This window comes from Eschrichtius robustus, chromosome 20, assembly GCF_028021215.1.
Source record: "Eschrichtius robustus isolate mEscRob2 chromosome 20, mEscRob2.pri, whole genome shotgun sequence".
Classification (NCBI taxonomy): domain Eukaryota; kingdom Metazoa; phylum Chordata; class Mammalia; order Artiodactyla; family Eschrichtiidae; genus Eschrichtius; species Eschrichtius robustus.
Window position 1 is genome coordinate 11668967 of NC_090843.1, and position 27635 is coordinate 11696601.

Here is a 27635-nt window from a genome sequence, read left to right on the forward strand (position 1 = left end):
GTCAAAGGCAAAGAAAAAATCTTGAAAGCTGATAGATAAAAATGAAACATTACATGCAGAGGAACAACAATGCAAATGACTACAGATTTCTAATCAGAAACCACAGAGGCTAGAAGATAGTGAAACAGTGTCTTTAAAGTGCTGAAGGACTTCCCTGGTGGCGCAGTGGTTAAGAATCTGTCTGCCAATGCAGGGGACATGGGTTCAGGCCCTGGTCTGGGAAGATTCCACATGCCGCAGAGCAACTAAGCCCGTGCGCCACAACTACTGAGCCTGCGCTCTAGAGCCTGCAAGCCACAACTACTGAGCCTGCATGCCACAACTACTGAAGCCTGCACGCCTAGAGCCCGTGCTCCGCAACAAGAGAAGCCACCGCAATGAGAAGCCCGTGCACCACAACAAAGAGTAGCCCCCGCTCGATGCAACTAGAGAAAAGCCCACACGCAGCAACAAAGACCCAATGCAGCCAAAAATAAATAAATAAATTTAAAGTACCGGAGAATAGAACTGTCAACCCAGAGTCAATATCTGGCAAAAATATGCTTCAGGAATGAAGGGGAATTAAAGACATTCTTAGATGAAGGAAAACTAAGAGAATTCACTGTGTAGTCCTGCTCTAAAAGAAATACTGAAAGAAATTATTCAGGCTGCAGGGAAATGACACCAGATGGAAAATGAAGGAAGAACAACAGAAATGGTAAATATATGGGTACATAAAAAAGATAAATTTTCCTTTTAAGGTTTAAAAAGTATGTTTAAAAAGACTGTTGAAAGCAAAAATTATAATGTTGCCTGGTGGGATTTTCAACATATGTAAATGTAATAGGTGTGGCAACTATAACACAAATGGGGAAGGTAGAGGAACTTACATGGGGGTAAGGCCTCCACATTTTAGTTGAAATGGTATAACACTAAATAAACTGAAAGGATAGGAATGTATATAGCAAAATCCCTAGTATGACCATTAAAAGAATAGAGATACAGCCTAAAAGTCAGTAGGTAAATTAAAGTGGAATACTCAAAAGATTCTCAAATAATCCAGAAGGTGGCAGAAAAGGGGACCAGAGGAGACAAATAGAAAACAATAAAATGGGAGACCGAAATTCAACTACTTTAATAATTACATTAAATGTAAATGGTGTAAACACACCAACTAAAGGCAGAGACAGTCAAATTGGAATTTTTTTAAAAAACACTACATGCTGTCTACAAGAAACCTACTTTATTTTTTTAATTATTTATTTATTTATTTGGCTGCGTTGGGTCTTCGTTGCTGTGTGTGGGCTTTCTCTAGTTGCGGTGAGCGAGGGCTACTCCTCATTGCTGTGCGTGGGCTTCTCATTGTGGTGGCTTGTCTTGTTGCGGAGCACAGGCTCTAGGCATGCAGGTTCAGTAGTTGTGGTGCATGAGCTTAGTTGCTCCACAGCATGTGGCATCTTCCCAGACCAGGACTCGAACCTGTGTCCCCTGCAGTGGCAGGCAGATTCTTAACCACTGTGCGACCAGGGAAGCCCCAAGAAACCCACTTTAAATAGGAAGACAGAGATAGGTTAAATGTAGAGAAATGGGGAAAATATACCATGGAAACACTAATCAAAGGAAATCTGGAGTGGTATATTAATATCATACAGAGATAATTACATAATAATAAAAGAAGGCATAATAATCCTAAATGTGTATTTGCCTAACAGTAGAACTTCAACATACAGAAAGCAAAAACTGACAACTAAAGGACAAATAGTCTCTTAGAAATTAGACACCCCTCCTTCAGTAAGTGAGAGACAGCAGGAAGTCATTAAGGATATGGTCAACCTGAGCATTACCCTGATACCAAAATCACATGAGGTCATCACAAGAAACCTGAAGACTACTATCCCTCATGAACATAGATGCAAAATCCTCAACAAAATGTTAGCAGATTGAATCCAGCAATATATAAACAGGGGTCTTTGTCCTGGAATAACCTGTTTTTTACAGGATAAATCACATGGGGTTTATCCTGGAAATGCAAGATAGGCTCAACCTTCAAATATTAATATATTTCACCATATCAACAGACTAAAGAAGAAAAACCTTATGGTATCTCAACAGATACCAGAAAAGCATTTTTAAAACTCTTAGCAAACTAGGAATAAAAGAGAACTTCTTTAACATTATAGAAGTCATTTACAGGGACCTCCCTGGTGGTCCAGTGGCTAAGACTCTGCGCTCCCAATGCAGGGGGCCCAGGTTCAATCCCTGGTCAGGGAACTAGATCCCACATGCCGCAAATAAAAGATCCCGCATGCTGCAACTAAAGATCCCGCATGCCGCAAAGAAGATCCCACACGTGGCAACGAAGATCCCGCGTGCCGCAACTAAGACCCGGCACAGCCAAATAAATAAATAAAATAAATATTTTTTTAAAAGTCATTTACAAAAACCCTATAGCTAACACCACACTTCATGGTGAAAGGCTGCGTGCTTTCCCCATAAGATTGGGAAGAAGGCAAAGATGACTACTCTTACCACTTCTATTCAACATCACATTGGAAGCCCTAGTCAGCGTAGTAAGCAAGAAAAAGAAAACGCACACATGTTGGGAAGGAAGAAACAAAACTGTTTCTATTTGTGGATGACAAGACTACATATGTACAAAATCCCAAAGGAATCTATAAGAAATCTACTAGAACTAATCAGTACATTTAGCAAGATGACAGAATGCAAATATGCAAAATTCAATACGTATTTCTGTTTCCTAGCAATGAACAACTGGAAACTGAAATTAAAATTTAAACATGGGAAACAGGCTTCCCAAGCAGGATAGGACAGTGTGTGGCAGATCAGTGCTCCTGCTAAGAACTAGAGAAGCTAGACAAAATATATAAATCATCTCTTTAAATGTATCAGAGAACTGCAGAAGCAATGGAAATGAACAGGGGGCAGAACAACGAAAAGATGAGCTGACCGTCTGTAGGCAGAGCTTGCCAAGCGTTGGTTTATGCTGGGTTTAGTGACAGAACTGGAGATTTGAGGGGCATATAATCATGAGAAGAATGAAGACTTGGGGGCTGATCTTTCCTTCAAGATTTTGACAGATTTAGGAACATATGAGGATGCTAGTTAAAGAGCTAATGTGGGAACCTCTGGAAAGTTGTCTACCATCCTGCAGTGCTGAGGACACAAAGACCCACCAAGGGAGGCGCCAGTGTTCACCCTGGGCTTTCTGGTTAATGTCCTGGAGGACCAGCCCCTGGAAGGAGAAGCAGATGGACTTACCAAAACCATAAACCACCCCAAGTTCAGCTCCGTCCTGGTTGGGTTAAGGTGGTCAGCCTTCTTATGGAGGAAAAGGTTGATTCTTTTTTTTTTTTTTTTTTAAAGAAATTCACGTTCTTTTATTTATTTATTTATTCATTTATGGCTGTGTTGGGTCTTCGTTTCTGTGCGAGGGCTTTCTCTAGTTGCGGCAAGTGGGGGCCACTCCTCATCGCGGTGCGCGGGCCTCTCACTATCGCTGCCTCTCTTGTTGCGGAGCACAGGCTCCAGACGCGCAGGCTCAGTAATTGTGGCTCACGGGCCCAGCTGCTCCGTGGCATGTGGGATCTTCCCAGACCAGGGCTCGAACCTGTGTACCCTGCACTGGCAGGCAGACTCCCAACCACTGTGCCACCAGGGAAGCCCCGAAAAGGTTGATTCTTACCTGCTGGAACACAACATCTTCTAGAGGAGGAGTTGCCAAACTTTTCCTTAAAGAGCCAGATAGTAAATGTCTCAGGAGGTATGGTCTTTGACTACTGAACTCTACTGTCTCCATGTCAGCTGTCTCCATGGAGATGCTGTGTAAACAAATGGGCATGGCTGTGTTACAATAAAACTTTATTTACAAAAACAGGTATCTGACCCTTGGGATGTAGTTAGCTGACCCCTGACCCATTGCTCCCACCATCTTTAATACTTGACACCAGCATTCATTCCGAGGGCCAGATGACTGAAAACCAAGAGGAAAAACCCGTCAGTGGCAGCAGGTCCACCGGTTCTCTGGGAAGTGGTGTAGCAGGTGAGAACTCTGAAAGATCTGGAACCAGAACGTTTTTCTAAATAGAGGAAACAATGGAGAAAGTACATTAAAAGATGGAGAATCAGAATCTATATAAACAAACGTTTAAGAGTCTGCAAATCCCAAGCTTCCCTGTCCAAGCAGGTCTGACTGAGCACAAGTCACTTCGTCCTGGGCAAGTAGGTCTGCGTCTCAATATTTCACCTAATAAGTGAAGCTGCTCTTGTGACCATAAGTGACCAGAGAACATTAACTGCCTGCCAGGGGTGGGGGTGAGGGTCCCCACTGGAGCTGAGCCTGTCCTACGTAGGTCACAGGCCCCCTTCCCTGCCCCCTCTCCTGTGTGCCTGCTTTCTGGGGGAGCTTGTGAGCAGCCTGGTGTGAGGAGGCCAAGGACAGAGGACCACACAGGCGTCCAAGGTCACTCTCACGGCCCTGGGGGGAGGAGGCAGTGAGGTGGGAGTTCAGGGGCTGCTCGAGGATCTCATCCTCATCTCTGTGGTGCTGTGGGATGGCACTGCAGCACCACAGGGGACAGGGTCAGGGCTACATCTGAGAGCCTTGCGGGGCTGCAGTGTAGGGACTGGTTTGTACGGGGCAGAAGAATGCGGGGATCAGGGGAGGGACCAGTGCCTGGGTCTAGGGTGGAGGGGTGGATTGGAGAATTAGGAGCACAAAGCTGAGGGGCTTGGGGGCGGGGCGGGGGGCAGGTAGAGCAAGAGAAACTCACGCAAGGTGGAGAAGCTGTGGTGGGACGGGACCTGGACTTGGTCCCCAAAGGGGGACTGACAGAGGGGATTCTGGGTTGGTGGTCAGAGCTGGAGCCCAGGGAAGAGGTCTGGACAGGAAATACATACTGTGGAGCCATCTGAGTTTAAAGGGGGGAACTGAGCTCCACCGGGAGCCGGGGTGAGTGAGGGGCGGGCCTGCGGGCAGGGGCCCTGCACCAGGCTCGCTCTGTGGTCCCAGGGGAGCAGGTGAGGCAGCCTCTTACTCCCCGCCTGGGGTCTTGGTCAGCCCCACTCCCCAGGGCAATTCCTTCCCGGGGCCAGTTTCCTCATCAGCAAATGAGGGCCTCAGTCGAATCGACACTGTGAGCTGTGGAGAGGCACCTGGTGCGGCCCATAGAGGAAATAGTCATGGTCAGTTCCTGCTGCTCTGGGGCCCTCGGGTGCCTCAGTCTGCAACCGTTTCTTGTGCTTGTTTTGAGAAATTAACTTGATTCTTAGGCCTGTTGATACTGGCAGCCCTTCACAGGAAACCTTCAGGCTCGGGCTCCCTTTGATTAGCACCCTGAGGAAGACTAGGGCTTACTGAGGGAGGACAGGGCCTCTGGGGGTTTCCAGAGTTAAAACCATCTGCGTGAATACGATGTGCATGTCCCCAGGTGTGATCTTGGGAGCTGTGTATGGTGCAGGGTCAGAGGGCAGGGGAGTGAGGGCGCCATGAGTCAGTAGTTGGCACAGCGGGTGTCAGATCCCCCCTCTCAGGTCGGGGACCCCTCAGTGTGGGGAGTCTGGGGAGACGGCCGCCAGAGGATGGGAGGGGGCTGGGAGGCAGGGGGAGCCGTGGTGCCAGCTGTGGGAGTGCAGTGGGCAGAGGTGGCGGCGACAGCAGCAGCCCCCGGGGCAGGTTCGCAGGGCCAGCTGGGCCCGTTTGATGGACCAGGTGGTCCTTGGGCCAGGCCTGGCTCAGGTGGCTCTCCAGGTTTTCTGGAAACCCAGTAATCTACCTGATCTTTCAACAAAGCCCATTTCTGCTGAAGTCTCTGAGGCTCTCGCCCACCAGGGCCAGCAGATGCAGCTGCCCATGCCCTAGGTGGGGTGGCTCTGACTCCCCGTGCCCAGCCGCCTGGCCTTGGGAAAGCCCCTCCCAGCCAGTGCCTCAGCGTGATGAGGCTAATGGATGCCCGTCCCGCCCCGCCTGTCCTGTGGGCTGGTGGTCAGAGGCCTTGGGGGGTTGCTGAGCCCGGCTCCCTGGCTCCGGGCCACCACCTGGCAGCACAGTCCTGCCAGGATCTCAGACAGTCTGGGCTCCCACCCAAGGCAGCAGGTCAGGACTTCCACTCACTCCACGTGGCCAAGGGTGGGGGCCGTAGGGCCTTCTTAACAGACATCTCAGATGCCCGGTCTGCTCGGGAACCCTCAGTCCACACACCACTCTCATCAGACCACGGGCTTCAACTTAAAGGCACACAGGAATTGCTCAACTCATAGAAGGAGTTTTGGTGGTCCTTGCTGCTTCTGGAACTCTGCTCGGCTGGAAGATGCAGCTGAACTGGGTCCAGAGAGCCCCTCGTTCAGCTGGGGGAGCCGAGTTTTGGTCAGAAGCCTGTGAGAGGAGGCCCAGGTGCAGGCTGGTTGGCCTCCATGGAGTATCCCAGGCTCACTCCCCTGATGGAGTTCTGAAGGAAAGGTACTGAAATTCTACAGAATTCTGGTTCCTTTTAAAAAGGGTGCCGGACTTCACTCGTGGTGCAGCGGTTAGGAATCCGCCTGCCAATGCAGGAGACACGGGTTTGATCCCTTGTCCGGGAAGATCCCACATGCTGCGGAGCAACTAAGCCCGTGCTCCACAACTACTGAGCCTGCGCTCTAGAGCCCACGAACCACAATTAATGAAGCCCACGCGCCTAGAGCCCATGCTCCAGAACAAGAGAAGCCACCGCAATGAGAAGCCTGTGCACCACAGTGAAGAGTAGTCCCCGCTCGCCACAACTAGAGAAAGCCCAAGTACGTATGATTCCACTGATGTGAAATGACCACAGAGACAGGCCAGGGGCTGGGGGAGGGAGCAATGAGACCTGACTGTTAACGGGCACGGCTCGGGGTTTCCCTTCGGGTGATGAAAGTGTTTCAGGACTAAATAGAGTTAGTGGCTGCACAACATTGTGAATGCACAAAATGCCACTAAAGTGGACAGAATTGTATACTTTAAAATGGTTAATTTTCTGTTATATAAATTTTATCTCAATTTTGAAAAAAAAGATGTCATAGGACCCTTTGAAAATACACATCACAGGGAGCAATTTTCTCATAGAGTGTAAGTGGCCAGGGGGTCCGCACAATCCCCACGTTCCCTCTGGAGGTTCCAGGCGGCCTCTCCCACGCACTATCTTTTCTTCCCTGCTGGGTCCTGGCGGGGTGGTACTCCTCCCCTCCTGAAGATGCGTCTTAGGAGAGTTCTGGTCCCACAGAGCCAGTGCCCTGACAGCCACCTGCTGACTGCCCAGTTTCAGGGGCAAGCATGGACACCGCCACCCTAGGCCAGGTGGCCCCTTCCCTGTCACCACCCCTCCGCTCCCTGCAGCCCGTCCGCTGGGGTGTCCTCCTCCGGCCTGGGGCCACCGCTCTCTGCGCCTGCCACGCGTCCCATCACCTTTCCAAGCTGTCCACTAGGTGGCAGCGGAGGCTCCCCATGTGGAGTCCCTGCCCACCAGCAACACCAGCACCCCACGTCCTCTGAAGACCAGGAACTGAGATGCCGGGGTCACATCTCCCTCAGGGCAGAGCTCGTCATCAGCACGAGCACAGCCGCAACCTCAGTCCTCTCTGCCCAACTCGGGAGGCCGAGCTCCAGACGCTGGACTGGGAGCCTGAAGGCTGGAGTCTGTGCTGCAAAACACCACAGGGCCGTGCTCCTGCAGCTGACACCCCATGAGACCCCACCTGCCCGAAACCGCTTGCAAGCCACCACCTCAGCTTTCCGGGAGGGCTGCACGGCAAGCCCACCGCTTTCCAGCACGGAGCCTGTGCCTGGGGGGGGCCTTGGCTTTGATTTTTCCTGAGGTGGAATCAAGGTCTCTGGGGTCTTCCTGGTGGGAAATCTATGAGCCAAGGAATGAAGGAAAATTACAACCAAATCCAACACCACCAGCCCCAGGGGTTCTGAAAACCAAGGCCTGAGGCTGCACAAAGGACTCTATTGGCTCCTGCGGCCGCAGAGAAAATCTCAAAATCTGGGTGAGAATTAACAGCAGATTCCAGGGGCTGAGCTGCCAGATCTCCACAGGGGCCTCGTTTCTGCCAGCAACAGAGCGACACTGCAAAGGTCACGTGGAGCCGGTGTCTGGTTGGACTGGGGGTTAAAGGTCACCTGGATCTGTTTAAATTGTTTTTCCCCCATGGATGGAATCTTCTTTTTGTTTGGACAGCTAGTCAACAGCTAAGGTTTTCCATGAACCTCTACAAAGATGTCTGTTTCTTCCAGTTTTTGAGGGGAAAAAAAAAAGAGCCTAACGGGGCAAATGATATTCTCAAGCTTGACACTAAAATAATTTTTTTCAAAATCCTATTACTTTCTGACCGGACCTGTCAGTGAAGAAATTCTGCACCACTCCATGCTTCCTGAGGCTGTGACAGCCCGGGCAGCAGTTTGGAGTGCTGTTCAGACAGCTGCCTTTTACTGGACAGAAAGGGGTGCCCCAGCGTGTCCCTGCAGCCGGCATCCGTTCAGCCCAGTCTTCGCTGGACCACCGTGGGGCCTCCTGGGGGGACCTGCCCAGGCATCTGGCGGTTCTGGGGCTTGGGGTCTGCCTTCACTACAGACTGGACTCACAGAATCTGGCGTCGCAGATTCTCCAAAGACCCCAGCCCCTCTGCTCTCAGGCTTCCTGCCTCTTGCTGCAGGAGCTCGTGGTCAGACAAATAAACTCGGTCCCGCACAGGGGTCCAGCCAGCACCCCCCAGGCCCGTGGAGCCCAGGCTGGCCCCTCAGCCAGTTTTGCCTTCTTACTGTCCAGTTTCATCACAGTCCTTCTAGCACATCCTGGGGTGAGCCACAGAAGCAGGTGAGGGAGGTTACGTGCTACTCAAAGGGACGGGACCTCACGTTTCCTGAGCGCCCACAACCACTTGGGCTGGGTCCATGGGTCACCTCGCCTGTGGGACAGAGCCCCTTGCTGTCCAGCATCGGCGTCTGATGGCCACAGTGGCCATCCAGCATCAGCTGTCCTACACTGTGCTAACCCACAGGTGGACAGTGGGCTGATGTCTTCCTATCAGAGCAGTCTCGTTTGGTGTCCACATAGTCAGAACACGGAGAGCCCCCTCAATATCCTTGGTTCCCAAATACAAGAGAAACGGGGAGACCTGAGTGCCAGGAAGAACAGAGGTGGGAGAGAAGCCCACACACTGCAGGCCGGCAGCTGCTGCCCAGTGCGCAGGAACTGCCCATCTGGTCCCTTCCCACCTCCAGGGGACACACCTGGACCAGGCAGGCCCAGCTGCCTTAGGGCCTAGACAGGGAGACGACAGGCGGGTGGCTCCAGACCCCCATCTCCTGGGAACACCTGGCACCAAGGCGGATGTGCTCGCCTCTCCCGAGACCCGTACACCACTTCTCGTGCATTTGGGAACCGAGGACGTCTGGGGGGGTGGGGTGGGGGCGGAGCTCTCCGTGTTCCGGCTGTGTCGACACCACACGAGACTGCCCTGATAGGAAAACATCCGCCAGTTGTCCAAATGCCACAGTGCTGGACAACCGGGGGTGGGGGTGGGGAGCGTCTGTCCCACCGTCAAGTTGACCCACAGACCCATGCGAGTCGGCCTCAAAGCTCCCCGTTTGGGAGCTGTGGGACCCTAGGTGGGGTTTTAGGATCTGCAGCAGGAGGAGAAAGTCAGATTTCAGGGCTGAAGACATTTTCTAGTCTGGCTTTAAATAAACATGGAATTTAAAAAAGAGAGAGAGAGAGTGTGGAGCCCCCAGCAGCTGAAATTAGAAGCAGCAGCCTGGGCAGGGAAGCCATCTGCGCACGCGAGGCAGTGCCTGGGCCTCGCTAGCAGCACCAGGAGCCGGCGCTGCAGGTACAGGTCTGCCCTCTCTGCTGGGACATCCAGGCTTGTTTCCTGGCGTGTCCTCTAAGTTCACGTTCCAAAGAACAGATTTCCTCCTCTCCACTCCAAACATACCTTTGAGATCACTTTCAAGGCAATTTAAGTCATTTAAGAGGCAGAGTGATAAGAAAAAATGGCATTTCAGGGGTAAAGGAAGTAATTATTTTGAGGGTGAAGCCAGCATCTTTTCCTCATCTTCCCCCTGAAGCCGAGTGACCACCGAGCCGGTGTGCCTGCGGTGGCCGGCCTGGGCACACAGCACTCGGCCCCTGGGCCCTTCGAGTAGCTCACCTCTGGCCTCCTGACCACCGAGCCGGTGTGCCTGCGGTGGCCGGCCTGGGCACACAGCACTCGGCCCCTGGGCCCTTCGAGTAGCTCACCTCTGGCCTCCTGACCCAAAACGCTGTGTTCTTTTGACCCAGGGGCTTTCATGAGGGCCGACGCTGGCTTCCTTAGCTTGCGGTCTCCCCCCTCACAGAATCCTGTTGCAAGCTGGGTTTGCACATAAGATGGTGAGTGTGCCCGAGATGGGGGGGTGGGGGTGGGTGGGTGGTTGGGTGGGCTCCTCGGCTGCCTGCCTTTGGCTCCTCCCTCCCCACCCAACCCAACCCAAACCCGGCCCCTGAGCTTGGGCTGCCCTTCCCAGCACGCCCCGTCCAGCTCTGGACACGAGGCCCAAGCAGGCAGCTTGCCTTGGCGTCCTTCCTCTGACCCAGCCCTCCTGCCTCACCTGGGCCAGTACAGGAGGCCCAGGTACAGGGGGCTCTGCCCAAGGCCTCATCACCTGCCCAAGTTATTTAAATCTGCATTGTCAGTTAATATATTCGAACAAGCGAGTGGGTGACCGAGCTGGCAGACGCAGGATGACGCTGAAATGTAATAAGAGGGGGAGAAACACCGAGTGAAGCTGAGACTCGTCCTCGCCCCTGCGCTCACCCCCACGCTGCCTCCCACAGGCACCTGGAGTCACGCCGATGCGCTGGATTATGTAAGAGGGCCCGCTGCTGGCGAACCTCTCCCCACCCAGCCCGGTGACAGGGTGGCACCTCCTCTGGCCCCTCCACCCTCAGTGGAAGCCCCTGCTGGCCCCTCCTGGGCCTGGCCAGTAGGAAAGCTCTGGGAACTTTCTAAGCTGCCTTGCTAAGAGGGTTGAAGCTAAACCAGGAAGGGCATGGGAGCCACACTCCTTCATCTCAGAGAGGGCAGAGGGCCCTGCTGGTCCAGGCGGCGCCCATGGCCAGGCAGATAGGCGTCCCCTCCTCTCAGGCGGGGCCTGGCTCAGAGGTCCCTGCGAGGGCAAAGAGGGCAACGTCACTGATCCCTGGAGGCGCAGGGTGAAGCCCGTGCTGTCTGCAGCCAACATTTTGGTCAGAGAGATGAAAGCCTCTGAACCACGTTCAGCTCAAGGGGGAGCAGGTGTTGAGGGAAGAGCAAATCTAAGTAAAAGTCTGGGGAGGAGGGAGTTAACAGCCGCATCTGGGTGGCAGGAGATCGGCCATCAGCCGGGCCCACGCCCCCCCATGCTAGCCTCCTGCACGGAAGCCACGTGGCAGGTGGCAGAGCGGGCCCGGGGCACCCTGTGGGGACAGGGCCACTGCTCTGCCTACTGAACCTACAGACACCAGACTCTGGGGTGAGGTGCAGGTGCCCTCCTTCAGACCCCCAGGCCAAATAGAGGTCATGGGTGCCCGCCCCCTTTAGTAAACTTTACATTTTAGGACTGTTTACATTTACAAAGTTACTGCAAAGATAGCCCACACCCAACAGTCTCCCCTGTTGTCAACATCTCACATCTCTGTGATATGTTTGCTACAATTAAAGGACCAACATGGAATCACTGTTGTTAACTGGACTTTATTCAGGTTTTCTTAGTTTTTACCTCGTGTCTTTCTATTGCTTCAGGACCCGTCCCGGACCCCAGGTGACATTTGGTCATCATGTCTTCTCAGGCTCCTCTTGGCCAGGATGGTCTCAGGCTTCCCTGGTTCAGATGACGTGCTGGGCAGGGATCTGCAGACTGTCCCTCTGCTGGGATTGGTGATGTTCCTCTCATGATAAGCCTGGGGTGATAGGTTTTGGGAGGAAGAGTACAGCGAAGTGCCTTTCTCAGCACGTCAAGGCCACGTACGGTCCCCGTGGCTCACCCTGCAGATGTGGCCTGGCTGAGGTGTGCTTGTCAACGTCTTCCTGGCACCTGTGCTCTCTGGAAGTCGCCGTGCAGTCCACACCGAAGCTGGGGGTCTCCTGGAGCACCCGCTGTAAAGGGCAGCTTCTCACGTGCTTTCCCACGGGCACTCGGGTGCTCTCTGGAAGGTCCTGTCTAACCGCTGACGATGACAGTCTCTAAGACACACCGAGGGCTCGCCACGTGCCGGGCACAGTTCTCGGTGCTTTTTCTGCCACCTACACCTCGGCTCTCCCAACACCCTGCTCAGGTACCTTGCCCGCCTGGAATCTACCCAGGCCCCCATGGCAGTCACACCACTGCTGTCCCAGCAACAGGCCCCGGGTACTGGCTCCCCGAGTCGGTGGTCATGCCGTCAGCAGCAGCCCCGGGTAGGCGCCAGGCTTCGCCCTGTGGCAGGCAACATGGCCCTGCCTCATGCTGGACAACGCCACAGTGTGCTAGAAGCCGCTGAGGTTACCTTCCTGATGGCAGGACACAGGCCTCCCCCCACCCCGGAGCTTCTGGCTCCAGGCACCCCCATGCCTTCTTGCTGACAACGCCGACAGTGTGAAGAATGTGGGCCGAGGACCAAAAAGACAGTACTCTGGACACAAGTTGGACAGTTCTGCCCAGTGACCCTGCCCAGGCCGATCGCCCAGAGCACCTGGTGTGGAAGGAAGAGGCAGTGATGGCCAGAGATGATGGGGAAGATGAGACAGTGTCCATGCCTCCACTCTCTCCTGCTCTGGAACTTTCTGGTTACTGATTACAAGTGCTCTAATCCAGGAAGGAGAAAAGGAAGAGGAGTTCTGATTGGGTGGATTCTTCTCTTAGAGAGACGGGGAGGCTGCCAGGAGGAGGGGGGCGGTGGAGAAACAGCTCCCTTGACAGGCATGAAATTTCCCTGTGATCTGAGACACATCACCACCCCCTTAGGCCAAGCTCAGCAGAAACCAGGTTGGGCTGGTCAGAGAGAGAGATGGTGGTGAAAACCCTTCAAAGTTTTGCGGTCACCTCAGAAAGGGCTCCTTCTGTTTAGCAAAAATTCACAAATCCTTGTGCCTGCCTTGCCAGGAGAACAGCTTGCTTGAAAAGCAGAGGCTGTCATCCTGTAATTAAATCTGAGACCCCCCCTCCCTACGTGACGTTGAAATGAAACCACTTACATAACGCAACTAAAAATAAGTTGATGAAGAGATGCACTTTGATTCTCCCTGCTTCCAGCCTTTTTCTCCAGTGCCACCCATGCTGGGGTCAGCTGACCCGGGGTCAGTGTCCGCAGCACCACGTGGTCAGATTCTTGCCTCCGACCCCTGCTTGGCACCCTGTGTTTGCGAGGCCCCATCACCGGTGCAGGGGGAAGGGGGACCTCGGGTTCAGAAGTGGAGTGCTGTGGGTCGCCATGGCTACACACCTCCCTGGTCGCTTGGCCCGTGGAGGTGAGGACCGGCAGTAAGAAGTGACGGGAAACCGGCAGCAGGCAGATTCCAGCCCATCTGCTTTCTCAGTGATTCCTGATGAGCTGCTCATTTATAGAAAGCCGCTCCCCGACCCCAAGTAGTGCACGAAGAACAACACCCTGGTCCGGGTGAGGGCAGTGGGCTTGGGGTGCTGGGGGCTGAGTGTTCTGGCTGGTCCTGGCCCTCTTGCTAGTCCCTGCAGAGCAGGCAGGAAGAGCAAAGCCTCTCCATCATGACAATGGCTTCTTACTGGTCTTGGAGAGGGGTGGGCCTGACCCCAAGTCTAAGCAATCCCCGCGGCACTGACCATCAACGTCCAGGGAAGTCACTAGATCCCACGGCCCCCCGACGAACTCTCAGAGTCCAGGGGAAGGGAAGGAGGTGGGGTTGGTAAAGGTACCGAGACAAGCAGGCCCTCCTGATTCCCGGGAGTGGCACTGGGGCTGCCTTGGCACCCAGCCCACCCCCTGGCCCTGGGCACTGCTCAGGCTCTAGGTCCTCACTTGTGGTACTCAGCCCTGCCCAGACACTGCTGCCATCTGAAAGGCCTCCCACCTAAGAAAGGCCTGAGAGGACACTGGTGGTCTCCTGGCCCGAGGCTCTGACCTCCTCCTTGCAGCTGAAGGGGTGAGCACCCAGCGCTGGGCACCTCGGCAGGCTGGTGGCTGGGGGAAGCCGCCCGGTAGGGGGTGGACTTTCTCGCTATGGTTCTCCAGGCCCAGGTGCGACCCCCTCGCCAGTCCTGCTCTGCACCTGCCATCAGCCCCACATTTCTCAGTGCTATTGGGCACGATGTGCTTATTTTCACTTGCCCCAGGTGCTCTGTGAGCACACTTCTGACTGATGGCTTCCCTCCCAGCTGTTCACCTCCTGCCCAGCTGTCAGCTGGAGGGTGCAGGCCAGAGGTGAGGCTGCAAAGCAATTAGCCCAAATCAGGCAGGCCAGGCTCTGAGTGGGTCTCCTGCCTCAGCTGCTACCAAATGTGAGCGTCCCATTGGGCAGGAGGAAGGCAGTCAGGAGCAGGACCTTCCAGAGGGTGGGGTGGGGCTCAGGGCGATGGAAGATTTTCTGGTGAGGCCCCTCTCCTTTCTCTACTGTCTTGTGGCTGATGGGAGCAGACAGCCCAGCAGAATTCTCCCCAGGCTAATTCCCCTCCCAGAGTGATGAGACCCTGTTTTCTCCGGCCAGCCTCCACCCACCATTCCCCTGGTCCTGGTCACTCCACTCCCTTCGGACGAGCAACAGCTCTTGCCCTGCACCCACCCAGCTCCATGTTGGCCCGTGACTCCATGCAGGTCAATGGATGTCAGTCCTAGGGCTGGAAGGATGGAAGCGTGCGTTTCATCTAGCTGGCCTGGAGGAAATGGAGCTGGGGGAGGAAGACGGGCCTGACTTCTGTCACCTGAGCCAACAACGCCCTCATTGTTAGAGCCAGTTTGAGCTGGCTTTCTGTTACTTGCAACCAAAAGAATCCCAGAAATTACATACACCGGAATCTACCTTAAAACACTGCAAGCAATAAAAAGGAGGAAACGGGGGCTGGTAGCAGAAAGGAAATTAAACCAAGAAGAATCTCTGTGAACGAAGGCTGGAGGTTAGGACGGAAGGCAAATGCTTCCTGAATATCCCTTCCATTTTCTTCAAATCCACGTGAAGCAGAGTGTAGTCCATTCAAGTCAATGACCCTGTGGAAGAAACCTGTCTTATGTCCCTGCTGTCTTCTGGACTCCCCCACCTGTCTGGGGTGGGGCGCGGTGGGGGGGGGGGTCTGTCTCCTGGGGCACCTGCACTTGAAGGGATGACTGTCCAGGGATAGGATGCTGGCAGAGAGTGTCAGCTTTAATTAAAGGGAAGCACTTAGATCTGGTGTTTTACGATGTAAAGCAATTAATTCCTCTACGTTAGTCTAATTTATGTAAATATTTCTCCTAGGGAATTGTACGGAACCCTCTGTGCCAACTTGGTCAGCTTCTTCAGCAGAACCTCCCAGGAATCGCCTTCAAAAACCACGCATCTCTGACCCCTTGATCCACCTAGGAAGGTTCCCCCTCCCCCAGGGTTTCCCACCCCCACCCAGAGTCCTCCTGCCCCCCTCCCCTTGAGTCCTCCCTCCCCAAGGAAACTCCCCCCAAAGAGGATCTTCTGCCACTACAAGGGTCCTCTCTTTCCCTAAGCGTTCACCCTCAATCCTTCCCACAGGATCCTCTCCCCACACCCCCTCCAGAATCCGCCCCCCAAATCCCCCCTCCCCAGAGTCCTCTTCCGCAACCCAGGGCCCTCCCCTCTCCAGAATCCCAGCCCCAAGCCCCCCTCAAGATGCACCCCTCCCAGGGTCCACCCTGCTCCAGCGTTCTCCCCAGGGTCCTCCCTCCTCCGAGACCTCCCTCAGGGTCCTCCCTCCCCAGAAGGGCTGGCCCGGGGATCGCAGCCACCCAGTGAACTTACCTCCTAAAATGCCGGGTCGCGGCCGGACCCCCGGGACACAGCGGCGGCCTCTCACCATCCTTCACCAAGTCCGTGCGGCAGGCGTCCCAGCGCCCAGGGACCCTCCCCTACCCAGCGAGGGCGCCCGACCCCCACCGCGTTCGGGGGAGCGGCGCCCAGGACCCGGCCACCCCGACTCACCACTTTGCTGAGTACCTCCCCCACGCGCGTTCGCGGCCGGCGTCCCCCCCCCCTTCTGCTCCCTTCTTCCTGCGCCACCCCGCCCCCGCCTCCCCGCCCCCGCCTCCCCGCCCCCAGCCCGGCTGTCGCCCGGGCCCCCGAGGCTGTTCCCAGGGCCCCAGCCTGCGCCGCGCCTCCGCCTCCTCCCCCGCGATCGACGGCGCCAAGGGCCAATCGCTGCCTGGTGCCGGCCCATAAACCCCGCCCCTTCCCCGCCCCCTTCCCCGGGCTCCGGAACCCGCCAATGGGAAAGGCGGCGCGGGGGCGGGGCCTGTCGGTTGCCTAGCAGCAGCGACTGGGCGGGGGCGCCAGGCCGGGGGCGGTGATCCGGGTGCGGCGGGGGCGGGCACGCGGTGGGCGGGGCCTCCGGGGGCGGGGCCTGATCGGCTATAAAGGCGGACGCCGGTGGGGCGTCCCGCTCTTGGTTCGGTTCTGCGCGCTTCGCGTTCGCAGTCGTCGCCGCTACCGCAGTCGCAGCTGCTTGCGCCCCCGCTCCGGTCAGTGGTGCAGCCGGACCAGCACCATGTCGCTCTCTCGGTCGGAGGAGATGCATCGGTTCACGGAAAATGTCTACAAGGTGAGCTCTGCGCCACCCGCGCGCTCGCGCCCGCCCGGGCGGTCCCTGGGCTCTCGGGGGTCGTCCCGGCGCGACCGCGGGGACCCAGCACCGGCCCGGCATAAGTTGGCGCGGGCGCCCTCGTCCAGACAGCCCCCTGCTGTCCCCGCGCTCCCGGGGACCGGAGCCCTCGGACCCGAGTGAGGTGGGGGCACGGGCGCGGGCTGCGTTGTCCGGGGTCTGCTGGGGTCCGGGGCCGTGGCTGCCCGTCGCTCTGCGCTCCGTGGTGGTCCCGCCGGGCGCGGTTACGCAAGCGTCGGGCACTTTTTTCTCAACAGGCTTTTCGTTTCCACAACTCCTTCCCGGGTGTCTGTGGACGTGGCCGGGTGGGAGGTCGCGCGCGGGCAGCTTCGATGGGTGGACAGATAATCCGTCATCTTATGTAACCGCGGAGGGAGAAGACTAATTGTGTAGGAGGCTGGCGCGCCCGCCTCTGCTTCTGATGTGTGAGGAGTCGGCTCACAGCCCCCGGTGCGGAACGCGGGTGTGCCCGCCGGACCCTCGTCGCCCCCGCCCCGGCCGGTTTTGCGCCTGTGTGCACGTGGGCAGACACCCGAGTTTCAGCTTCTTACCATCCATTTTTTCGGTTTGGACCCCCGCCCCCACCAGCACAGACCCAGGCTCCGGCGGCTCAGGGCTGTTCCCGGCAGCATTTCCTCACGGGAGATTCGTTCCTTGGGCGGTCCACGCAGTCCTCTTACAAAACCGTGCTCTGTTTCAAAACTGTGTCTCGGGGTTAAGCGGTGGTCGGGGGCGTGGGGCGGGCGGGTTCGGAGTTGGTATTTACGCGGCGGCGGCTGGTTCATGGCGGCAGAGTGGGTTTGCAGCGCGCTGGCAGAGCAACAGTTTCTGATTGTGTTAAACAACTACGCTGTGCCTCTTTAGCCAGCGGCCTGCCGAGCCCTCTTTGTGCGTGGGGGGGTGGGGGGGGAGAGGCCTCTGGGGGGCCGTTAGCTTTCAGCTGGAGTCCAGCGCGGCTGGCGTCGATCATGGCTGCTAATAAAGGTTTTTAAAGTTGTAGTTAGGTCACCTGGAAGAATCCTTAAGCTGGGTCAGGGTAGACTAAGTCAGTTCTGAAGCCATGTTAGAGGTGCTGGTAAACAGGAGACTGACGAAGAAGCAGCACGTAAAAGGAGCAGCTCTTGGGGGTTTTATATTTGTCTCACGTAGAGTCGGTGGCATACGTTTTTGGTCGTGTTGCTCTGTAAATGCTCTCAGGGGAGGGAGGTTTATTAAATTATTAATCATTAGTTCTACTTCGACTTGCTCATTATTGCAGGGGGTAGAAGAGAAATGCCTGTCTTGGTGTATTTTTCCCTGTTTTCCCTGCTTCTGCACTGAAACCACTAAACAGGAACTTTAATGGCGAGAACTAGGAGGGAGTGTGTGGCGTGGCTTTGCTCTGGGGAATCCCATGATCAGCCTTAATAAAACACTTATAACCGAGCAGTCAGGCGTGTTGTTCCAGCTGAGCAGCTTCTGGATGGAGCTATGATTTGTCTGTAGGTCTGAAGTGAAATCTGTCGGCAGGATGGTGGCAGAAAAAGGTTAGGATCCGAGCTTTTGGGGATTGGGACACACGTTCAACAGGCTAGTCTGCGGTCTGTGCTCGGCGGGTCAGCTGATGACTGAGCTCCCACGGGAAGGTGTGGCTGAGACCAAGGACTTTCAGGTTGGACACATCGGAAAGTGGGTGTCCACAGGGCTGGGCACCTCACACACTCCTGGCCGGTGACGGCTGCAGAGCCCGTGGGCAGGTAGGTTTGTGGGTGGTGCTCCCCTGCCACTCTGCAGCCTGACTGGTGGGTTTTTGGTGCGGCGCTCTTACTGTTTGTGGTTTGTCACTGGGAGCTCGGGTTCTGCAGCAGAGCCAGGACAGGTTGGGCAGCTTCAGCACACTGGCTGGGCAGAGACCAGGCCACCTGAGGCGCAGTCAGGATACAGCCAAAGCCACCATGTGTGGACCCAGGCCTGTCCGGCTGGTCCTCTGCTCTGTCCAGGGACGCTGCTGCCTCTGTGCCTGGGTTGGCAACTTGTGGGAGAGTGGCTGAGATGTGACCCTGCTTGGTGTCACCCCGAGCTTCAGCTCAGCTGCTTGTTTTGGCCCCTGTGTCTTATCAACTGCAGTTCTGAGTGGTGTTTGCTTTGTCAGAGAAGGGAACGGTGGGGACACTTGTCCTTGGCCTTGCTGATTAAAAATGCGAGACTAAAATGTACAGTTTTGATTCTCTTCCCTGGAAGAAGCGCTAGGGCAGGATTTAATCTCTCTCTGTGTGGCCCGGTTCCCGTGGGAGCTGTGTCCTCGGGGAATTTCATGGCAGATGAAGGGGCGAGAAATGGAATGGTTTCCAGACATCTGCTGAGAGCTCACCCTCAGACCGCGGGTGTGGGGACAAGGACTGAAGCCCTCTGGGGGCTTCCTGGGGTGGGCCCTGTGCTGGGCCCCTCAGGGGATGGGGGTGCAGGCAGCAGAGCCTGGAGCCCAGGACTTGGCTCTTAGGCAGCCCGGGGTAATTGCCTGGGGTGAGGGGCAGAGTTGCGGGGTGGGGATGGGGAGTCTGCTGCTCAGGATTAAGCCCAAATTGCAGCTCTCTTGGGAGAGGCCGCCGAGCATCCCCTCGTGCTGGAGAGAGAGGGCCTTCTTGAACAGCTGACCGTAGACCGCGGCTTCAGGAGAGTGAGTGTCAGGTTCGTGTTTTTCTCTCGGTCCTGTATCTCAGGAGAAGCCCTGGCTCCAGGCAGCCCGATGACCTTGGAGGGGGGTGGCTCTGGCACCTTCTGTAGGAACAGCACCACGGGTCTCCATCCTGTCCTGAGGATGCGGGAAGGTGGGGGACAGCCTGAGGAGAAGGAAGTCTCTGGGAAGGCTTCAGGCATGGCTCCTCAGGGTGTCGTGGGCCTTGGGCCTTGGTCACCAGAGGCCGTCCAGTGGTCCTCACTTTGCAGCTGTGTGGGGAAGCTGGCCTGGCCTTGTGGCCTTGCGTACTCGCCCTGCGAAGGCGGCTGTGGCCAGCAGGTTCCTGCAGCTGGAGTTGGTCAGGTTTGCCACCACTGGTGCAAGGTGGTGGGCGTCAACGCTGGCAGGAGGGAGCCCACCTGGTAGGTGAGAGCCCACTGCTGGCCAGGCCTTGCCCGCCACTCTCCTCCAGGTGGGAGCAGAGGGAAGCACGAGGGCCCAGGTCCTCTACTGCTGACCCTAGACCCCCTTCCACTGCTCAGCAGTCACACCAAACTGTTGGCTGCCATCAGAAGCCTGGCACCCGGAGTGGACAGAGCTCCGCCGGCTCCCCGTTGGGGATGGTGAAGTGGATGCTCTGACAGGCGCTTCTTTGGCAACAGAAACGCTTGCTGGGGAGCAGACCTGAGGGCTGTGTGTGCGCGTGTGTGTGCGCGTGTGACCAGGAACATGTGTGCACATGTATGTATGTGCAGATGTGTGTGAGCTCGAGCACATGCATGCAAGTGCCTGCTGGTATATTCACAAGTCTGTGTCCAAGTGAGCACGTGTGTGCATGAGTGCACGCATGTGCGTGCATGTGGTGCTTTGTTCTGCTTTAGAGGTGCCTCAGGGGTGCCGCATTGGGGTAGAATCTTCCGATAAAAAGAGGGGCCTGATGTCCCTGAGCGGACTCAGAGCTGCACTTCAATGGAGCGAGCTATGTGGTACCCACTCTTTCCACCACCAGCGCAGCAGCAGTACTGCGTCTTCCGTCCCTCCTGGAGTAGCCAGGGCAGTTTCTTTGTTGCACTGATCTCTGGGCAACTGGCTTCAGCAGCAGCTTGTGCCCAGGTCACGTCCCTGAGGTTGCTGCTGGGCCTTGCCGAAGTTTGCTGATGGTCGTAAGGTGGCTTGGCGCCTGGGATGTGGTGGCTCTGCAGAGTTCCTCACTGGGCCAGGAGTGTTTTGCCTGCGCTGCCATCCCTATTGGTGTCTCCTGGAAAACGTGTCTTTTGTTGGGGAGGCTGGTCGGTTCATGGGACAGACCACGTGCCCTTGAGGCTCCGAATACTGGTCCAGGGCTCTCGGGGCATCAGTGGGGAGGGCCATAGGAGGTGCTGCGGAAGCTGCGTGCTTGTTGCCACCTTGTTTTAGGCCAAAGCTCCTTGAGAGCCAGCAGGTCCGTCCACCTCCCTCCCTCCCTCCCTCCCTCCCTCTCCGGCACAGGTGGTGCTGGCTGGGCTGCCCAGGTTTTGGGGCCTTTCAGGGGAGAACAGGCCATTGAACAGAGGGCCCCGTCCCCTCCGGGCAGGAAGGCAGGCTGGCAGGGAGCCCGAGGCCCTCCTGCCACTCCCCCCCAGTTTGCAGGTCTGGGTCCTGCTCAGGGGAGCCCCGCACAGGATTGAGTGGGTGGTGGGCAGGGCTGGCCTTGTCACTCGGCGGTCCCGCCTCAGCCTTTCATGGCCCCCGGGACGGGCGCTGCCTGGGCTGCCCTCCAATGGCAGGCACACCTGAGCAGTGATCTGGTGGGGGGTGCCCTGGGCCGCTGGCTGGCTGGCTCCCGTCCTCTTTCCTCGGCCCTCAAGTGCACCGGGCCAGGGCCCACCCCATGTGGCCTTCCTGGCCACTGTGCCCGGGCAGTTTCCCTTGAGGCCTCAGAGTGGGGAGGCTGTCCTCATTATGGTGCAGGCCTGTGCCCGCTGAACACACTGCACTGGCGAGCTGGTGGGGCTGTCAGCACTCTGCTACTGTCTACTGCCTGCGGCCGTGGTAATTATAGGCGGGCGTGGACCATGCCTGCCCTGTACTCCCCCCACCCCCCAGCTCTGATTCATTCGGGCCCTGATTGTGCTGCACAGCTGTGAGATGACTCGAGGGGCCCCAACCAGAGGGTGCAGGGCGCACGAGGGTGTGCTCCCGTTTCCCCCACCAGGTGGGTTCCCAAGGGCTCCAGCCAGCGGGCCTGGGAGGAGGTTGGCACCCAGGCTTCTCTTATTGGAGAAGATCCTTCTGTCCCTACCTGACGTGCTCCCGAGCAACAAGGTGTGGTGACTCAGGACCCACATGGCCCCTGACTGTGGGGACCCCGGCCTGGAAGGGTGGCCAGCACATGTGTGTCAGTGCTTGGGAATGGATGAACCTCGTTTCTGGTTCTGGGGCTCTCGCTTTGCTCACTGTGACCGTCTCTGTCGTGGGTCTGCTGTCTTAGCTGTTGGCTCCACAAGCAGTGGCCCAGGACCCCCGCACGTTCTGAAGGCGGTGGCAGGCTCCTGTCCCCACGCAGAGTTCCTTTTTCTCAGGGCCTGAAGGCAGGCCAGGGTGTTAGCCAGAAGCACCTGGTCCTGCCATGTCCTGGGGGCCCAAGGGGTCAGTTGGTGGTGTGAAGGCAGGGCCTGATGGGAGTCCTGTCTCTAAGAGGTGACCTTGGAAACCTCAGGGGCAGGCAGGGGCTCTGCACCTGCGAGTGGGCATCCAGTGGGTGTCAGCACGACCCCTTTCTGTCTGTCAAGGGGCAGTGGGGTGGCAGGTTGGCCCCTCCAGCTGCCTTTGGCCCCTCCTCCCAACTTTTGCCGCAGGAGCCATTCTCTGCCTTGGAGGTCTTGTCTGGTCCTCTGCTCCTGTGGGAAGTTCAGGGGCATCTTGCCTTTCCTCTGTCTGGCTCTGCTCCTGCAGCAAGCACAATGACCAGGATGGTCCCAGGTCCCTGCAGGCTCCCCTTGCAGCTCCAGTGCCTGTCTGGGGCCTGGTGGAGCCAGTCCTGATGCCCTGGGCTGTGAGTTGAGCATCCCCAGGGCCTCCTGCAGACCCTCGGGGCATGTGTGTGAGAGAGGGACCCGTGCCCTTGGGTCGCAAGTACCCTCTGCCATAAGGGGCTGGGAGAGGTTGTACACCACAAGGAGGAACCAGGGCCAACAATGGGAACAGAGTGCTTTTTTTTCTTGCTTGGGATATTTATTTTCTAGTTATGAAAACAGTTCTTTCAGAATTACTTGGACAGGTTTTTTAAAAGTCGTATGTCAAAGGCACATGACATAGGGTTTCCCTGGTGGCGCAGTGGTTAAGAATCCACCTGCCAGTGCAGGGGACACGGGTTCAAGCCCTGGTCCGGGAAGATCCCACATGCCGCGGAGCAACTAAGCCCGTGCGCCACAACTACTAAGCCCGCGCTCTAGAGCCTGTGAGCCACAACTGCTGAAGCCCGCGCACCTAGAGCCCATGCTCTGCCACAGGAGAAGGCACTGCAGTGAAGAGAAGAAGAAAAAGAGAAAGCCCGCGCCTAGCAACGAAGACCCAATGCAGCCAAAAATAAAATAAATAAAATAAATTAATAAATTAAAAAACAGTAATAAAGACATGAAATTAATTGGTAGGGTTTTCCTAAAACCTCTTCGGATTCAGAGTCTGACTCTGCAGAGCTTTGTTTCAGCTCACAGTCGTCAGGGTCAGGGTGTCGCCTGGGCCTCACCTCTGGCCGTCCAGGTGTTGGTGAAATGGGGGGTTTCCTGAGCATGGCTGTGGGATTTTCTTCCAAGCCCTCAAACCCTTGTTCTGCCACTTTTGTTGCTGGCATTTTGCTTCTTGACCAAAGAAGGTTTCCCCACAACAGCCAGGATCTCTGTTCCTTCTTACTCGCTAAGCGGTCTGTGGATGTAATGTCCCCGCTTGCCCCTGCCCAGCGGTGCCAGGACCAGTCATCAAGCAGCCCTGTGCCGGGTGACGACACACATGTAACAGGTTGTGAAACGTGCTGGGATTTCACAGGTGTCTATGCTGAGAAAGAAATCGACATCTTGATATTGGAATGGGGGTGGGAGCTTTGTGGAGGAGAGGCTGTGCCCCCCACCTCTGGGAGCTAGAATTCCATCCAGCAGAGCGTTTGCATCTCTGGGAGCCAAGCATGGGCAGAGCTGACCTGCTGAGCCAGAGTGGCCTTGCTGCTTCCAGCGGGGCTATTAAAAGAAGGGGGTGTGGTAGAGCCTGCATTGGTGCTGATGTGCCCCAGGTGGAGGGGACCGGGGGTCCCTCCACACCCACTGCCCCTCTGAGCCCACTGTGGGACAAGTCAAGCCCCTCTGCCCTAGCCAACACCTTGGCAGAAGCGGTTGTTGTCCACACCTCTATTTATTCCCTCCTGCCCTTCCCACGGAAGGCGCGTCCTTTGCAGTCCAGGGACTGATGGTTCTCAGGCTGTGGCCAGTCCTACCCTTGGGGATCCAGGGCCTTGCTGGCCACAGGCAGGGAGGCAGCCAGGGGCTACAGTCAAGCCCCAGCAGGAGGCCTGATTTCAGGCTTCTTGCACAGGCCCCACTGGGCAGGGGACCATGAAGTTGGGTGAAGGAGCTGGACCGTCTCACGCTCTCATTTTGGCTCTGCGCTGGGGGAGGTGCCGTGGCCGCCTGGGCTTTGCAGTTGGCTGGTAATCCTGAATCATCGTGAAGAATCTTCAGTGGGTTGCTCGGTCCAGGCACCATGCTGGGAGTGGTGTGTGTGACCTCATTTATCTCTAAACCTGCTTCACGAGGGGCCCTGGGTGTCCCAGCGGGTGGGAGAGGCTCAGAGCCATGAAGCAGCACATCGCAGCCCGTCCCGGGTGCCCGGCTGAGCCGGGGCTGGAGCCAGGCCTAGAGCCAGGCCTGCCTGAGCTGGGCCCTATGGCTTCAATCCTGCTTCTTTGTCTTTCCATTTGGGAGCCCTGCGGGCTTCGGGCGAGGGTTTTTAGCTTCTGTGTCACCATTTTCTCATTCGTGATTAGCTGGAACCAGAGAACCCTTCCTGGCCACAGGGAGCATCAGGTAGGTGGTGGCTATGGTTGGTAGCTTTCAGGATGGAAAGTTCTTGGAGGAGCTGGAAGTCCGTGGAGAGGGCAGGGAGGCCCAGCCAAGGCCTCTGTTGCTGCCGTCTGATTTCCCGGGTGCTGAGTGGCCTGTGTACCCACCGGCATGACAGCCTCCCCAGCTGGCTCGTCCCACCCGGCGGAGGGCGGCAGGAGGAGAAGCAGCTCCAGAGCGTTCCGGGGTTGTGTCCCTTCTTGCTCATCGAGGTTCCTCATCCAGCGGGGAGCCCAGCCCTGTGAAACTCGGGTCAGAGCCTTGTCGGGGACAAGGACAGGTCAGTGGCCCTAGAATGTTCTAACCAGTTGCGCAGTAACCAGATGATAAGAGAACTGATGGTTGGGCCTTCATAGGGCAAGTGGGGATTGGCCCAGCGACTGGGTCTGCTCAGGCAGCCAAACAAAGCGCCGCGGGTGCTTGAACAACAGAGAGGTGTGTCTCATCTGAGGCCTGGAGGCCAGGATCCAGGTGTGGGCAGGGTGGTTCCTCCTGTGGTCTCTCTCCTGGGCATGTGGAGGCCACCTTCTGCCTGTGTCCTCACGCGGTCTTCCCTCTAAGTGTTGTGTCCTGATCTTTTCTTAGAAGGACACCAGTCCCCACTTGTGGGAGTGGGGCCCACCCAGATGACCTCGTTTTACCTTGATTGTTTCTGTAAAGACTCCCTGCAAAAACAGTCACCAATGAGGTGCTGGGGTTAGGCCTAACACATGAATTCTTAGGGGACGAATTCAGTCCCTGACACCCAGCAGCCATGAGGCCCCCACCTCAAGGTGCAGTGGGCTGGTCTGTCGGGGGTCGTCCTGGGTGCTGCTGTCTGAATCACAGGGACGTGTGTGTTTCTGGGCCCATGAAGGTTTTCCCTGTTCCTCAGTCAGATGGCAGCCCTCAGTTCGTGACGCTGTGAGGACTTCCCCAGGAGCACACGGGTTTCACCGTGAAAGCGACTCGGGGAGCTTGGGCTCCAGCTTAAAGCTGACTCCCAGACAGAAAGCAGTGGGGAGGCACGTGCCCTGGGCAGGGCTGAGAAGTCGGGCAGGTGTGGCAGGGCCTGGATGCTGGAAGGCGTCTGGGGCCTTGCAGGGTCCTGCCCCTCTGAAGTCGGGACTGGCCGGATGTGCCTCTGGATAGGAAGGAAGTGGCCGGGCTGGTGGGGCCCGCGTTTGGACCCTGCTGCGCGGGTCCTGGTCTGAGGCGGAGGCTCTCCCAGTGGGACAGACCCCGCCTGGCGCTCACCGGCCCCCTCCCCAACCTGAGCCCACTTGTGGCTTCCTGCCCCCAGGACCTATTCCAGCAGGGGTCAGTCGGGTTGGGGGCACCTGAGGATCCAGGTCCTGAGGGAGAGCTGGGGTGGGAGGCGGGTGTCCACAGCCCCAGGAATCGGTGATGGTGCTCGGTCCCTGAAGATGGGCCTTGGGGGCTGTGGGAGCTCGGCTGCTCCTTCCTCACCTTGCATGGCCTATGCCCGTTCCCTGCAGGGGCCCAGAAAGGCCCCGCCCTCAGATCAGGACCGGGAAAGTTGGCCAGAATTTTGTCTTTCTCCTGGTGTCGCCCAGCCCGTGGCTCAGGGCCTCCTGGGCCCCCTGCCGCAGGGCCGTAGGGGTGACGGGAAGGGGTACCCGCCCCTTGGTCCCTCCTCATGGGAGGCCGCCGTGCTCCCTGGTGTCACTCTGGGCTCCGTGCCAAAGACATAAGTTGTCACTTTATTCTAATGTTGGCAGCTTCCCCAGAAGCTGGCGGAGGCCAAGAACCGCCATTTCGCTGCAGGGCTGCTTGTCAGCCTCTCACGCCCCCGGGCGACCCTTTGGCCGGGCTGCCAGGCCAGCTGGAGCGCCCCCTGCAGCATGAGGGCCACCTCGGCTGCCCTCCAGGCCTCTCCTCTGGCTCCCAAAAGGGCCGGCTGTGCTCCCACTGCCTACCCCTTGCTCAGCGGCAGGGGACTGTCCTGGGCAACATGGGTGCCTTGGTTCTTGATGCTGGGTCGTGCTGCAAATGCTCTTTTGTGCACCCTTCTTGGAAGGCTGTGGTGAGCTTGGCCTCTCTGTGCACTGGTGGGGCCCTGGCCCTTGTCCCCGCTGGAGGTGGTTGGGCTGAGAATATGTATGCCTGGGGGCGGGAGAGGGGTGCTCTTGTGGTCTGTGGGGGGCTCATGGCCCATGGGGGCGTCTCGTGGAGGACGTGGGGAGGGGGGCCTAGTGCTGTTAAAGTGATATCGGCTGGAGTTGATCCCTGCTTGGTTTGTTCTTGTTCGTTCGGGGGACTTTTCTGCAGCCACCACCAGCTTTGACTGTCCTATCCTCACCTCACAGGCCATTTCATTCTGGAAGCTGCTGTGTCCACTCACTTTGTCAAGTGCAGACCCATTGTTATCTTCTCTCTGGCTGTAACCAAGAGAGATCCAGCGCAAGTTCTGCCTCCTCCAGGAAGCCCTCCCAGCACTCACTGAACTTCTCCAGTTGGTTTTCTTCCTTTAAGAGTGGTCCCCAGGACAGATGTCCCAGTTATTATAGGGGAGCAGAGGCGGGAGTCATGTAGAGCTGCAGTGTGAGCTGGGCCCTCTGTCCAGAGCCTCAGGTAGTCAGTGCTCCTGTGTAGGGCAGTTACAGCAGGCAAGGACAGCCTCCCTTGGAGGACGGCTGCCACCTTCCCCTGGCAGTGCCTGGACAGTGGCACCACGTTGGATGTAGGTTGTTGGCTGCAAAGCTGGCGCCTGCTGTTCCTGCCGCAGAGGTGGGATGAGAGGACAGGTGGGATGAGAGGACAGGTGGTCAGGGGTGGTCAGGCACCAGGCCCCTGGGAGGCTGGAGGCCGTGTGTCAGGGGAGAGTGGCTGAGGCAGGCACCAGGCCCCCCCCTCAGATGACCAGGTATCCTGGCATCAGCCCTTGCCCTTGCTCTGATGTTTCTGGAACGTGGCTCGTGAGGGAGCCCAGGGCAGGCGGAGTTGCTGTGTGGCACCTGGTCCTGTCCTGCCTGCCTCGGCGACCCGTCCAGAGAGCACTGAGGCCCGTGTGGAGAAAGGGACAAGCTGGGCTGTGCGGCCAGCCTGCAGTCGAAGCCGGGACTGGCTCCACCAGGACCTAGAAGGC

At 57.1% G+C, this 27635-nt stretch overlaps 1 protein-coding gene across 6 annotated transcripts in view; it reads left to right on the plus strand.

Annotated features, from left to right (window-relative positions):
• The first annotated feature begins 16598 nt into the window (after nucleotides 1–16598).
• The window catches only part of BAIAP2 (BAR/IMD domain containing adaptor protein 2), a 69167-nt gene continuing 58130 nt past the window's right edge, over nucleotides 16599–27635 (plus strand). For all 6 annotated transcript variants that reach the window (XM_068530005.1, XM_068530003.1, XM_068530007.1 and 3 more), the window contains exon 1: nucleotides 16599–16741. In XM_068530005.1, coding sequence (XP_068386106.1) covers nucleotides 16688–16741 — 54 coding nt within the window. In that variant the 5' untranslated portion in view covers nucleotides 16599–16687. The remainder of the gene's footprint in view (nucleotides 16742–27635) is intronic.